The following is a 13,484-nucleotide window of genomic DNA, read 5'->3' on the forward strand; positions in this document are numbered from 1 at the left end:
AGGATGTTTTTTGGTATGGTCATTTTCCTCCAGTACCTTTGAAGATTCCTTTCTGCTGTCCTCCCTCCCCATTGCTTCTGCTAGAAGTCTGCTCCCTGCAGGAGTTGCCCTCCCTCACCATCTACCATTGTGACCCATTCTGGGCTTTGCTCTGGCCTTGGGTTTCACAGCTTTACTAGAGGAGCTCAGGTGTTCTTTCCCTGTGGTTTGTTTGGCTGAGGTCACAGGCAGTTGCAGGCACTGAGGAGTTGCAGGTGCAGACCAGACCCACCCAGAGCTTGCTTTTCAGGGCCCTGGACCCCATTGTTCCACAGGTGGAAGTTCAAAAGCTGTGTAGACGTCGCTCATCAGCCAATCCCAGATAGACAGGGCTGGCACCAAGGAGGCAGTGGACAGAGGAGGCCTCATGTCCTGTCCTTCTCCCATCCTCACCTCTGCCAGCTGTACCGAGCACTGGAGGGGGTGGTTAGGGCAAGGGACTTGGGGCAGGAGTCAGATAAGCACACTGGAGTACTGGGCCTTCTCTGGGTTTTGATGTGGGAAGAACTGTCCACTCGGATACAGGCACAATCCCTTTATTTGTTGTTCAAATGCCAGGAAGTAGCCAGAGAAAAACTGGCTGCAGACAAGGGGGTATGCTGGGCTCATGAGGCCCCACTGCCCAACCCTGGAACTGTGGTGGGTTTCATAGCTTTACTAGAGGAGCCCACTTGGCCAGTGCCTCCACCCCACCAGGTCCTAACCTCCCCACCTTCCTAAGGAGCAGGCCATCTACCAAGATCACCTCTGCAACCCATGGAGAAGCTCGCACAGGGCTCCATCCTTCCTGGGGTCACATGGCCTCTTACTCATCACCTCCCTCTATTCAGTCCATTTGTCCTTGGGCAGGTACCTGCAGTTGGCCCCATCAGGAGAGCCGGCAGCGCTCCCAGGGTTTGCTCCCATGACGGAGCAACTCAGGGCCCCCCGACACGTTCTCCAGGACCTCTTGCAGGGAGAACATACAGAAGGAGATATCTTCATAGGAGGCCCGGGCCCCACTCTCGAATAGACAGGCAAAGGTTAGGGCTGTGCCAGGCACAGACCCCAGGGTCGCCAGGTCAGAGTACCCACTGGGACCTTCATAGATCACCCAGGGCTCTGTCCAGCTCTGGGGGTCTAGGGGGGACCGGCTCAAGTAGATGCCCATGCGGATCCGCACTCTGTGCCCCACTGGGTGGGAATATAGCAGCCATGTGGGCCTTTGCAGTGGGGCCACAGAGGGCAAGGGCAGCATTGAGGCATAGGTTCCCCCATCTTCACCAAGCCCAGGCTCTAGGCCAGGCTGCTCCTGACTATGCCCCCAGGGTGGTGGGTGGTAGAAGGTCCCACTGAGTGACTCCTGGACTCTAGAACGGAGGTACGGAGGGTTTGAGCCCTCCTCGCTGCTAGGGCCCGGGGCTGGGAAGCCTATGATGCTGCCCTGGCAGCCTCGGGCAGTCTCTGCCAGGGTGGGTACAAGCTCTGCAGGCAAGAAGGAGGTGCCCTCATTAGGGCTGAGAGCCTGCACACGGTTGCCCAGAGGACTTCGGGCATTGCAGTAGATGAAGCCGCCATCCACTGCAGCCAGCTGGCACTCGCCTGAGTGTAGGTTGGGCACCAAGCTCCCACACTGCCAGGTGCGGCCCTGGTCATCACTGTAGATGGCAAAGGAGTGAGGGCTGGTCCAGCAGACTTTGCCAAAGCACTCCCGGCGGTCCACACGGTAAGTGTAGGCAGGTACCAGCAGGCGACCTGAGTGCAGCTGGACTCCATGGCCTGGGCCCACAGCAAAGGTGGCCCAGTCTGCAGAGAGGAAGTGTACAGTGAGGGGCTGCTGGAACCCCAAGAGGGGGAAACCTGGGCCACACTAGAGTGAGGGACATGCAGTCTAGCCAGTGCCACTGACTGGGGCTCTACACGTGACCTGAGCCTCCCAGGCTGGACAAGCCTTGTGGGGCTGTCCATGGGGTCATGGAGCCCATGTGGCCAAGTGTGATTATGTCTTAGTGCCAGGGATAGAAATCAGGGCCTCAAATGTGCTAGGCAAGCACATAGCACCAAGCCCACAGCTCCATCCTAGTGTACAGCACTCTGCCACCCAAATCAAGTGGGTGGCCACAAGCAGTGCCTGGAGAGAGCAGGTAGGTGTGTACAGACCTCACTGCAGGTATCTGGGTCAGCCCTGCATCCTGCCTGTGTCCACCCACACCATGGTGTGGTGCCCATGTCTGGGGCTGGGTAGCCAGAGCCCACAAGCAGGGGTCAGAGTAACTGTGGACAGCCATGGGCAGTCTGCTCCTGGACTAAGGAGGGGGTAACAGGTGGGGAAAAGCTCAAGCCCCAAGGCCCTGGCCAGGGCCCTTCACGCCAGGTGAGGAAAGGGAAGAGGGAAAAGGAAATGGTAAAGGAGACAGGGAGGCCGTTAGATTTGGGGTATGAGAACTCCATGTTCTCCACTCTCCTCTGCAGAGAGACAAGCCCAAGAAGAGGACAGTGCCTTGAGAGCCCCAGGTGGTAAAGGTGGAAGACCAACGCAACCCATTCCATCTGCCAGGCAGCCCTGGGACAAGGAGGCGGGGTCACATTTGGCAAGAGGCTGGGGATGGGAAGCAGACTGGAGACTCCTGACAGCCCAGGCCCCAGCCACCCTGCACCCTCCTACCCAACACTGTTGGCCCTGGCCATGTCCCAGGCCATGTCCAGCCTGATCCGCTCTGGCCCACCCGTACCTGCCACTGGCCCTGCCCTGGTGACCCCCTGTCTACCCTGCACCTCCCCTGGCCCAGCCTCGCCCTACCTGGCCCCCCATCCTGCACTGTCTAGGCTGGGCCGATTTCCCTCACCCCTGCCCCAGGCCGCAGCCCTGGTCCTGGCCCACCTACCCTGCACCAAGGTGCCCAGGGTCTCCTCGGTGAGGTCCCGCGCACCGCCCCAGGTGAGGCCAGCATCGCGGCTGGTCACGCAGCAGAGGCGAGCCGCGTTCCTGCCGGTGGCAATCTGCACGGCCTCGGGCGTGTGGCCCAGCACCGCGATGAAGAAGAGGAAGACGGTCCCAGAGCCCGCATCGAGCACCGGGCAGGGGTTCATGGAGCGGTGCTCCTCCAGGGCAGCCGTCGCCAGCACACGCAGGGCGCCCCACTGTGGGAGAGGAGAGGGGTTGCCGCAGATACTCAGGGTCCGGACCTCGCCAGCCCCCACGCCGCGAACCCCACAGCACCCTGCTCCGCCACCCCCCGCACCAGCGCCCTGCTCCCACTCACTCGCACGGCGCCAGCCGTCAGGGCCCCGCGCCGCAGCACCAGGCGGTGTGCGTGCGAGTCGTCGGGGCTGCGCCGCTGCTCAGCAAAGGCCAGCAGTGTAGGCCCGGGCAGTACGGGCAGCAGCGCCGGCACGCGGTAGGTCAGGCCTGTCCTCTCACGCCGGAACAGCACGGTCCTCGCAGGGGCACGGGGGGTGTCCATGCTGCGCAGGTAAGGGTCATGGCAAGCCAGGCCACCTCTGCACTCGCTTATCTCCCACACCATGCTCGCCTGGGGATCCTGTCTTGGCCCCTGGCCTGAGGGCTGTGCACCCTGCCCCTCCTCTCTCCAGCGTGCCATGCCCAGACCCTGTCAGCCTGTCCCCATAGAACCCAGCAGGAGGCTAGCTGAGGGCCCAGAGCTTCAGACAAGGTAGAGCTCAGTGTTCCTACGTAGGGTAGGGGCACGACCCCAGGGAAACCACAAGCAGACACACAAATGTGCAGCACCACACATACACACCACACACAGAAACCCAGAAGATGCCTCAGAGGGTCTGCAGCAGAGGGGCCTAAATACAAGGCCCCTCAAGGCATCCTCAGCCACAGGAGATCGGCCAGGTGGATGCTCACTGCCAGCTGCCGGTAGTGGCTCCCCTATGAGCCTGACAGCCAGGACAATGTCGGGTACAGGGACAGCAAGATGGTCCTAGGGGGCCAGAGAGGTCCTGACCCCCAGCAGAGGGGAGCAGGACAGGGAGTGGAGATCACTCTGGGGACCCTGTTGACTCCTCTCTGTCTGGAGAGGAGGAGGCTAGGGAGAGCTGAGGGGTGGACTAGTGGGCAATTTTCCTGGATGAGGGGGGCATCCTACTTCCTAAACCTTTGCAGGTCGCTGTCCCCTCACCCACAGGATGAGTCTTACAGTGGACGGGCTCCCTTTGATCAGCACCCTGCTGGGACAGCTCGCCCCACACATCGCTATCTATAGATCCCTGGCCTGAGGGGCACTCAAGAAGCCTCCAAAGAAAACAAGCCAGGAGTGTGGCCGCCTTCCAGGAGCAGCCCCAGCCCTAAGCTTGCTCCTTCCCCAGAGAGCTCCTGTATCAGTCACAGGTTGGATCTGCCAGGGGACTGTGCCCTCTGTAGTGAGGCCAGCCGGGCAGTGAGGAAGTATGTGCAGTCCAGTGCAGGGAGGTGAGGAGGACCTGCACTCTGGATTTGGGGTGTGCCCTCTGTACGGGACACAGAGGTCAGCCCTCAGCCACTACCCCACCAGCCAACACCAGCCATGAACCCCACCCACGCACACAGAGGTCACCAGTAGGATGCCGCAGCATGCATGAGACCTGTGACCCTCACAGGGGTCCCAGGATGGAGAAGAGTAGGGGATGAACACTCACGTAAACAGGAACTGGCCTCACAGATGCCGAGGGCTGTGCCAACCACCTCCAACCCCAACCCAGGGTCCTCTGCCTCCACCACCTCTATCCAGGCAGCACACTGGCCTCTGTGGACCCTGCCACCGACTCAGCTTCCAGAGCACTTCCTGTCTCCTCAAAGGGCAATTGTGCCCAAGAGGGAGCAGGTGCGGGCTGCACATGTTCCCAGGCAGAATGGCACAAGGAGACATCTCTCTGCAGTTGGCCTGCTCCCCAAAGCTGGGGACCCTGGGGGCGGGGGCTGATGTCAGCCCAGCCTGCAGAAGCAGGGGCCAGGCCCACCCCAGCCTGGGAATGAAGCAAGACGGATGAAGCTCCAGAGACCAGCAGTCACTCCTGTTGCACACAGGGGAAACTGAGGCTTGCAGAGGGACAAGGCTGCCCCATCTGAGAGGCATCCTTGTCCAGGCCAGGCCTCAGTTTTCCCAGAGCCTCGGAATTCTGAAGGGAGCAGCAGTTTAGAGGGAAGCAGCCTCTAATAGCCTACCCTGCTGGGTGTGGCCAGTCAGTCCGCTGCAGGGCTTCAGCTTGTCTTGGACAGCTATACTGCAGCACAAACTAGTGCCACCCCTCTCCTTGGGGCACTGAGTCACAGAGGGGAAACTAAGGCCCAGGAGGAGAAAGGAGCTCCTGGACAGCTTGGTCCTCTGGCACCTAGGCCCCAGAATAGGTGGTAAGGGTCATCTCGGGCCCAGCCCAGGGCACCACCCCACACCCTTTGGACCTGAGTGTCTTTGGCCCCATCAGTTCATTGTGAGGCACAATCATGAACCAGAGGGGCCTCTGCTTAGAACTAGACAGGGGCACTCAGGGATCTGTCTGTTCTAGCAGTGTCTCCAGTCTGCACCTCCGGTGTCCTAGACTCCTGACAGGGTGAGAGAAAGACTGCAGCCTGTCCCCTCTCGGAGGGTCACCTGTAGTGCCAGTTGCATAAAGTCATACAGGGTGACAGTCCCCAGCTTTGAGCCCACACCATTTCCGCATGCATCCACTCTCTCATCTGCCCCAGGACTCCTCAGTGTCAGCTACTGCCTGGGCTGGGAAATCTTCCCATGGGAGCACCATGTGGGATCTCACCTGGAGGTTCCTTGAGGCCCGTGCCAACATCTCATCTTGGAGGTGCTCTGTAGGGATGCAGGGTGAGCTCAACCATTCCCCCTGGGCGCAGACACAACCAGCAGGGACAGTGCAAGGCTGAGCAGGGAGGGGACTCTCCTGTCACTGTGGGTGTTAGCTGCAGGCAGCTGCCCTGCCCCAGGGCCCACTGTGTGGGTACAGGCCGAGCCCCTACCCCCGCCAGGCTGCAGCACAGCTTTCCATGCTGCCTCAGTAGGTCATTGAGCTCTAGTGGGTGTAAACCCAGAGCCAGGCCTGGAGTTGCAGGGAGGACACAGCATCCAAAGAGCAGCATGTAGCCCAGAGAGTAAGGCTTCCTCTGACAGGGTTCAGGACAAGGGAGGGACCTGCTGACAACAGCCATGCTGGGAGGGCTATGAAGCACCAAGGGCACCCACAGGTCATCACCTCCAGATGCAGAAGAGTCCTGGGCACAACACAGCAGCAGTGCCACTGACCCTCAGTGTCCTCAGGCCCCACGGGCTGCAGCTCCGCATCATACTCCCCAGCCTCACAGGACCAAGTAACCCCTACCAACTCCATCTTCCTGAGCCTTCTGGGCCCAGTGTGACCCCTACCTGGCACCAGCTGTCTCCGAGGGCTCCCGCCAGCCCCACCATGCTGTGTCTGTGAAATATCCTTGGGCAGCCTAGGCCCCCTGACCTAAAGTCACCACCATTTCTGAGAGGCAGGACCGCAGCAAGGGGCTCTGGGAAATGAGACTGATGCCCACCCATTTAGGTCCTCCTGCCCTGGCCCCTTGTCAGGTGTAATGCCCTCCCTTGGGAAGAGGCTCCCTGCTGACCTTGGGGCCTGGTTTGTATAAGGCCTTCTTAGATAAAGGCCCTTGCACTGCCTAGACAATGAGGGCAAGTACTTCCTAGTATGAGGACATGGTAAGCACCCAGATTTCCACAGAAGTCATATTCTGCAAGGACCTTGAGGAGCTTCTCCGGAATTCTCTTTTGGTTCTGGACATATAGCTTAATATTTTGTTTACTAGGCATGCCTAATTTCGAAGTTCTTGACAGTACCTTATTTTGGTTCATTGGTTCAGTGATTTGATTCCTTGAGCCAGGCATAGTGGCCATGCCTAGAGTCCAGCTACTTGGGAGGCTGAGGTGAGGGGATCACTTGAGTCCACAAGTGGGAGTGCAGTGTGGGCAATATAACAAGACTGGCACTCTGCTCCCCCAGCTTAAAAAACAAAAAACAAAAAAAAAAAAAAAAAAGCTACGAATGATTTGACTCTTTAACTTTTCTCCTCCCTACATGTTTCTGATAATCTTGTGGGAGTGAAAATAACCATTCCAGATGGTTATTAAGAAGAAAATAACCACAGTACGGCCAGTGAAAAGCCACAAGCATGGCTGCCCCTAGCCGTGAGAACCCCTCGTCTCTGTTTGTGAAAGCCTCCTGATGACAGGCAGGCAAGTTCGCCACAAGACAACTTCCATGCAACTAGAAACCCAGTCACAGGTGATACCAACTTGGACAAAGGACATCTGTCAACTAAAACAAATAAAATCCTGGGCTACAGGCATTGATCAAAGCAAAATACTTTGCCTAAATCCTTAAAATTCCCTGACAGGAATTGTAGGGTTTTCTCTAGGCTTGGGAGATGGATCAGAAGCAAAGTGGGATCCCAGATTTTAAGGCATCCCATGAAGATCACCCCAGAACTCCAGCATCAGTGTGATGGTCCTTCCTCATACGCAGTTGTTGGTGTTTAATGTTAAATCAGTGGGAAAGGATCCTCCTTAAACTGCAGCCCACGGTTAACATGCATAGGCTACAGATTCCTTCACTGTGTTGTAGCTGTTGTTGTTACTGTTTTCTCACCTATTTTGGATCTGTTGACGTTTTCCTTATATTATAATTAAAGACAGATTGAAACAAAAATAGGGCAAAGCCTGGTAAAAGTCTCTCCTATGACATCTTAGCCAAGGTAAGGAAAAGAAAAACAACTTCAAATTAATGGCATTGCAATTTACAGAGCTCCATGGCAACACAGACATAGAGACAGCTCTTCTGGAGATGAAAATTCAGTTTGCCTGGAGAACAGTGGTCTAGTCTGATAAAACAGTTCTGCCTTTTTCAGCCACCCTATGCCTAAGTCAAAACCTTGGGCTCAGAGCAATAATAAAAGATCTCTGTCCAGCACAAAAATTGCTTTGTCTGTCACATGGACCAGAAAAACAAAAATGAAAAACAGCAAATAACATTTTAAAAATCATTTCTAACATATTTCCTGCCTATGTTGATTAGTCAAACGAACTGTATTGGCAGACAAAAACAAAAGACAATTTTGTTGTTAAACTCAGAGTTGTTTAGAGAGTTGTTATGCCAGTGGGTACTGGCTAAAGCACAAACATCTGGCAAGTGTTTCCTGGTTTGAGACTGAAAAAAGGAGGGGAAAGGGTAAAAGAGGCTTTTTTAAAAAACAAAGCTGCTTTGAGTACTGCCTTACCCAAAAAATCTGGTCCACAGTCTTAAGACTACCCACCGTTATCCACCAAGGGCAAATGAAAACCTTGAAGTTTAATTGTTTGACAGGTGACTTAAACACTTTGTCAGAGGCATTGTCACTTTCTGTTACGGCTTCTCCCTTGGGATGGATGTGCACACTGCTTGCAGCTTTCCTCAGCACACTTTCCACATCCCTGGCTTTTACAGCTTCCTGTGATCTCCACTGTACTCTCAGCATCACGCACAGCTTCACACACTGCACTCTCAGGGGCACACTGCCTGGCCTAAACCTTTTGAAATCTGGGCGGAGGCCTCCCTGACTCTGCAACTCTTGCATGCTGTGTGCCTATAAAACCAGCATTATGTGAATAATGCCAAGGTCTGATGCCAGCTAGAACAGTAGCCAAAGCCCCTTGAATTATCTGAGTGCCTGGATGGCTGAAAGCTGTGAAGTGAATCCCAGGGAACCGATTTCCTAGGCAGCCTTTCTCTGGCATTGTGCCAGAGGTGTAGTGGGGGTCCTCTTCTCAAAGCAAAGTCTGTCATCTTCAGAGTTCACGTCTTCCCACAACTTGCCCAAGGTGCTGGACATGGAAAAACAGGATTTAATGTTGGCTCTGCAGGGTTTAAGTCTGGATTTAGACTGATTTCTTTCTATCCACTAATTTCTCTCTTTTGCAATGAAACTATTTACAGCCCATCGTACGTCATAAGTATTTAACTTTCTTTTTTATTTTTACAGGGGCTCACAGCTAAGAGTTTTCCTTGAGTCTCAGGAGAAATGTTGGACTTGGACTTTTCAGCAATGCTGAAATTGTTAGAACTTTTGAAACTCTTGGATATATATGAGTCCTTGGGGCCAGGAGCAGAATGTTTTGGTTCAGATAAAGAGTGTGCCACAAAATCTCATATACTCACAGGTGGGGCTTTCGGAAGGTGACTGAACCTTGGAGGTGATAAAGCTGACTTGCTGTTAGAAGGTGGGGTCTGGTCAGAGGAACTGAATCCCTGGGGTGTGGGCTAGAAGGAAGTACCTCCCTCTCCAGCTCATCCCGTCTCTCTCTGCTTACTGGCCACCCTGATGTGAGCCACTTTCCCCTACCCTGGTCCCTCCTCCCACACTGCTTTTCTGCCTAAGCCTGCTGAACATGGACTGGACCCTCAGAAACACGAGCCAAAATAGCCCCTCATCCCTCAGATTCTGGGTGTCTGGTACTATGCCCCACGATGAGGAAGTGGCCAAGATGATAACTAACCCACACGATTTTTGATTCACATGACTTAAGTACATCTTTGTTAAACAAGCTGGTTTTACATTTGGTAAAACTAAAATGAAGATGTCTTTAGAATTGTTAGCATAGTTTTACCTGGGTTTGCTGGCCAGGCAGGATTATATTTACCTCTTTGATCTTTAAGACCATAAAAGTATGAGTTTACCTAAGAAAAAATGTGCAGATGAGACACAAGGGTGTCTTGTGCGTCAGGCACAGAAACTCAACTTTTTGAACTTTTCCTTAACAGGGAAAAAACTTGAAATTAAGGTTGTTTGTCCAACAGGTCAGTTTTGATAAGTAATCTGGTATAATTATTAAATGTAAATTAATTATGCAAATAAAAAACAGGTTAAATATAAATCAATTTTCACATGATATGAAATTTTAAAGTTATATTTTTCTGTCACAGACACTCATAAAATTAAAATACTGAAATACCAATTGCTTTTTGTTTTTTTGTGGTTTTTTTTTTTTTTTGGTTTTTCTCCGGTACCGGGAACCGAACTCACGACCTTGCGCTTGCCAGGCAGGCGCCTTTGCCGCTGAGCTAAATCCCCAGCCCCCCAATTGCTAACTATAACCCAAAGCCTGTTAGCTTCTTAGATTCCATTGAAAGGAATTCTATATGAATAATGTACATAGGTCTATTAATCAGTACATCTGCATTAGTCAGCTTTTGTGTTACTAGATGGAGACATTTAATTTGGCTCACATTTTAAGGGGATTTAGTCCACATCAGCTGGCCCCAAGGCAGGGGCACCATGGCTAAAACGTGTGGTAGAGCAAATCTGCTCAGTCGTGGCAGCCAGGAGGCAGGGCAGGGAACAGCACCAGAGAGGACGGGACCTGAGACCAGACATGGACCCCAAGGCCACTTTCCAGGACCCACAGACACACCCATGAGTGTCCTCCACCCATCCCCCCAACAGATCCTAAAGCCAATCAAGGAGACACTCCACCCTAATCACAATATCCTATTCCACACTAAGAAAAAATGTTCTATGGGAAAGTATGTTTCTATAAATTACAAAATGTATTTTTAGGCAGGCATAGTGGCACATGTCTGTAATCCCAGCACTTGGGAGGCTGAGGCAGGAGGATCACTGTGAGTTTGAGACTAGCCTGGGCTACAAAGTGAGCTCAAGCCCAGCCTGAACTGCACAGCAAGACCCTGTCTCAAAAAGACAAAAAAAAAAAAAAAGAGTTTTCATAAGTTACTTCTATATGGCAGATAATTCATTACTCTTGGATCTTCACCAGAAATTCAGGTTCCTGAGATTTAGAATTTCTAATTAATACATGTAAATCTCTATGTAAAGAATACAAGAAAATAAGATGTTTTTATAAGGAAAACTATAAGAAAGCCATAAATGTTCCTTTATTGAGAAAAGGTAATTTTGTCTACATCTGAAAAACTTTTAAAGATTTTTTCAAAATACAAACTTAAGGAAGAGAACAGAAATGTAGAGAGAAAACAGCAAGTAGAAAGAGATGTAAAGGAAATTATAAGCATGACTCATTTTTGTGAGGAATGTTAGAAACACAAATTTTTTGTGTAAGAAAGAATCTTGACTAGTAGGAGAAAAAATTTGTCCTCAAGTATACTGACTGAGCTGTCCCTAGCACTAGGGTGGCTGAGGGAGGGGGATCACTATGAGTTGGATCTATGAGGGGGATCACTATGAGCCCAGACCAACCTGGGCTACCTGATGAGCTCAAGCTCAGACTAAACTACATAGTGAGACATACCAAATAAACTGTCCTGAAAAGGAAGAAAGACATGTAGGCCAAAATGTTAAAAGTTTAAGCAGGACACACAGGGTCTGAGCCAGTCCCAGAGATGCATGAAGGACAAATTTTGCCTTTAATTTAAAGAAAACTGTTTATATGTAAGCCATTGGCTTTAATTAAAAGAAAATTGTTTGTAAGGTTTACTTAAAAGTGAGCATTAACACACTGATATAAAACCAAAATCCAATTCTCCCTGTTTAAAGCAACGTTTTTCTTGAACATTTAGCTGTGCTTAAGAAAAACCCAAGAGATTTTGATTTTAATCTACAATCTGTCCACCTCTTCATCAGCTGCCCTCCACGTAGGGATCCATCTTCCCAGCGTCCACTGAGTTGCTGACTGCTCCCTGGCCCCAGCCAGCTGCTGGGCTTGCGCCAGGTTCTGACTCTGCCATTGTGCCTGACACTAACAGACTCGTCTTAAAGGCCTGGATAATGCAGTTCTTTGCTCTTGTATTTTCTTGGTGATCTGGAATCATGCTGTGTAACTAGACACTTCCTCATGCCCTCCTGGTCGCTGTCCTCGGTGGGGTGACAACACCCAGCTTCCGGCACATCCACCATCTGTGACGTTCAGGCTCCTTTCATCTGGTTGTCGTCCAGGGGCTAACCAGGTCTCCCACATGCTCACTGTCACACGCAAACTGCCCTGTGGCTGCTGCAAGTGGCCTAGAAGCAAAGACTTTGAGAAGACAATTTCCGGTATTTCACGTTATCTTTACAAGGTTTTTGGTTACTTAGGAATATTGAGTCTTAAAAGAGTTATATATTTGAGTCTAGGTTGTTTTGTTTTTTAACATCTATTTGCTTTAAGTCTTTTAATCCCTTTATAGCCCTATAAAGTAATTACTTCTAACTCTGCTTAAATGATTAACTATTTTATTCCACAGCTATCTGTGACCATAATTTAGACTATCTGTTTTAACCTTTCAACGTCTGGCAGACTTCCTTGAGCTCAGAGTTCTAGATTTAACCTTTTTGTACTTTGAAGTCTTCTGGTTGGCCCTGGAGACCCAGGTCAAAGGACATGGCCTCACCTTGCAGAGACGGTGACTAATTAGGCTTATTTGGTACGTTGGATTATTCAGGAAACATCAGATAATAAATTGATGCTAAATCTTTAAGGTATACATGCATGGACACAAGTGTCTGATGGCCTGGTATGGTGCTATCACCCATCCCTGTTATCCTGAAACGCTGGATGCAATACAAATAACTTACAAGCCGGGCATGGGGGCACACACCTGTAATCTCAGCACTTAGGAGGCTGAGGCAGGAGGATCACTGTGAGTTCAAGGCCAGCCTGGGCTACATAGTGAGTTCAAGGCCAGCCTGAACTGTATAGTGAGACCCAGTCTCCAAAAAAAAAAAAAAACAAACAATTTCTTTGTCAATTGCTGAACTCCTATTGACATTTTAATCATTCCAAGTTGATGTTTTTCTGGTACTGGGAATTAAATGCAGGACTTTGCATAAACTGGACAAGCACTCGAGTACTGAACTGTATCAGCCATTTTTATTTTTGTTTTGAGAGAGTGTTTCCCTAAATTGTCCAGGCTGGCCTCAAACGTGCCATCTTCCCGCCACAGCCTCCTGAGTAGTTGGAATTACAGTTATGCATCACTTTGCCCAGCTTCAAATCTTTGTCATTCAGTCTGATTCTTCTCTGGAAGGATTTGCAACCAGGTTTGTGGAAAAGATGCTACCAAGCACTCTTAGATAGATCGATGACAATGTTAAGATCAAGGGACTAGGCAGAAATTCCCAGAATGTCAATGAAGAAACAGATAGGCTTGTGAAATCCCTAACAAAGATCAAGCAACAAGGGGGTTGTGGGTGATGCCTACTAGTAGAGCACTTGCCTAGCATGCATGAGGCCTGGGTTTGATCCCTAGCACCACAAAAGAAAAAGGAAAAACAGAGAGAATTCAAACAAGAAATAATTATAGGAAACTGAACTAATAAATTTATGGGATATTTATATATATGATATATGATATATGAAGATATATATTTTTCTCCTTCTTTGGCTCCTCCTAAATTCAAAACCTATTTATGAGTATCTTTATTTTTATGGCATCATAATGATTTGAATAAACTGAATGAGAATTTGCTGTCTTTCTAACAGGATACA

General features: G+C 50.9%; 1 protein-coding gene across 1 annotated transcript; it reads right to left on the reverse strand.

The window, feature by feature from the left end:
- Positions 1–559: 559 nt before the first annotated feature.
- Positions 560–4,802, reverse strand: Neu4 (sialidase 4). The gene is made up of 4 exons (XM_005411104.2): positions 4,663–4,802; positions 3,282–3,483; positions 2,904–3,159; positions 560–1,824 (listed from the first exon to the last, which is right to left on the reverse strand). Exons 2-4 carry the CDS (start codon positions 3,480–3,482, stop codon positions 908–910), a joined length of 1,374 nt encoding a protein of 457 aa, XP_005411161.1. The 5' UTR covers position 3,483; positions 4,663–4,802; the 3' UTR covers positions 560–907.
- Between the last annotated feature and the right edge of the window lie 8,682 nt (positions 4,803–13,484).

The sequence above is a fragment of the Chinchilla lanigera genome, unplaced genomic scaffold, assembly GCF_000276665.1.
Source record: "Chinchilla lanigera isolate Chin_1 unplaced genomic scaffold, ChiLan1.0 scaffold00141, whole genome shotgun sequence".
NCBI lineage: Eukaryota > Metazoa > Chordata > Mammalia > Rodentia > Chinchillidae > Chinchilla > Chinchilla lanigera.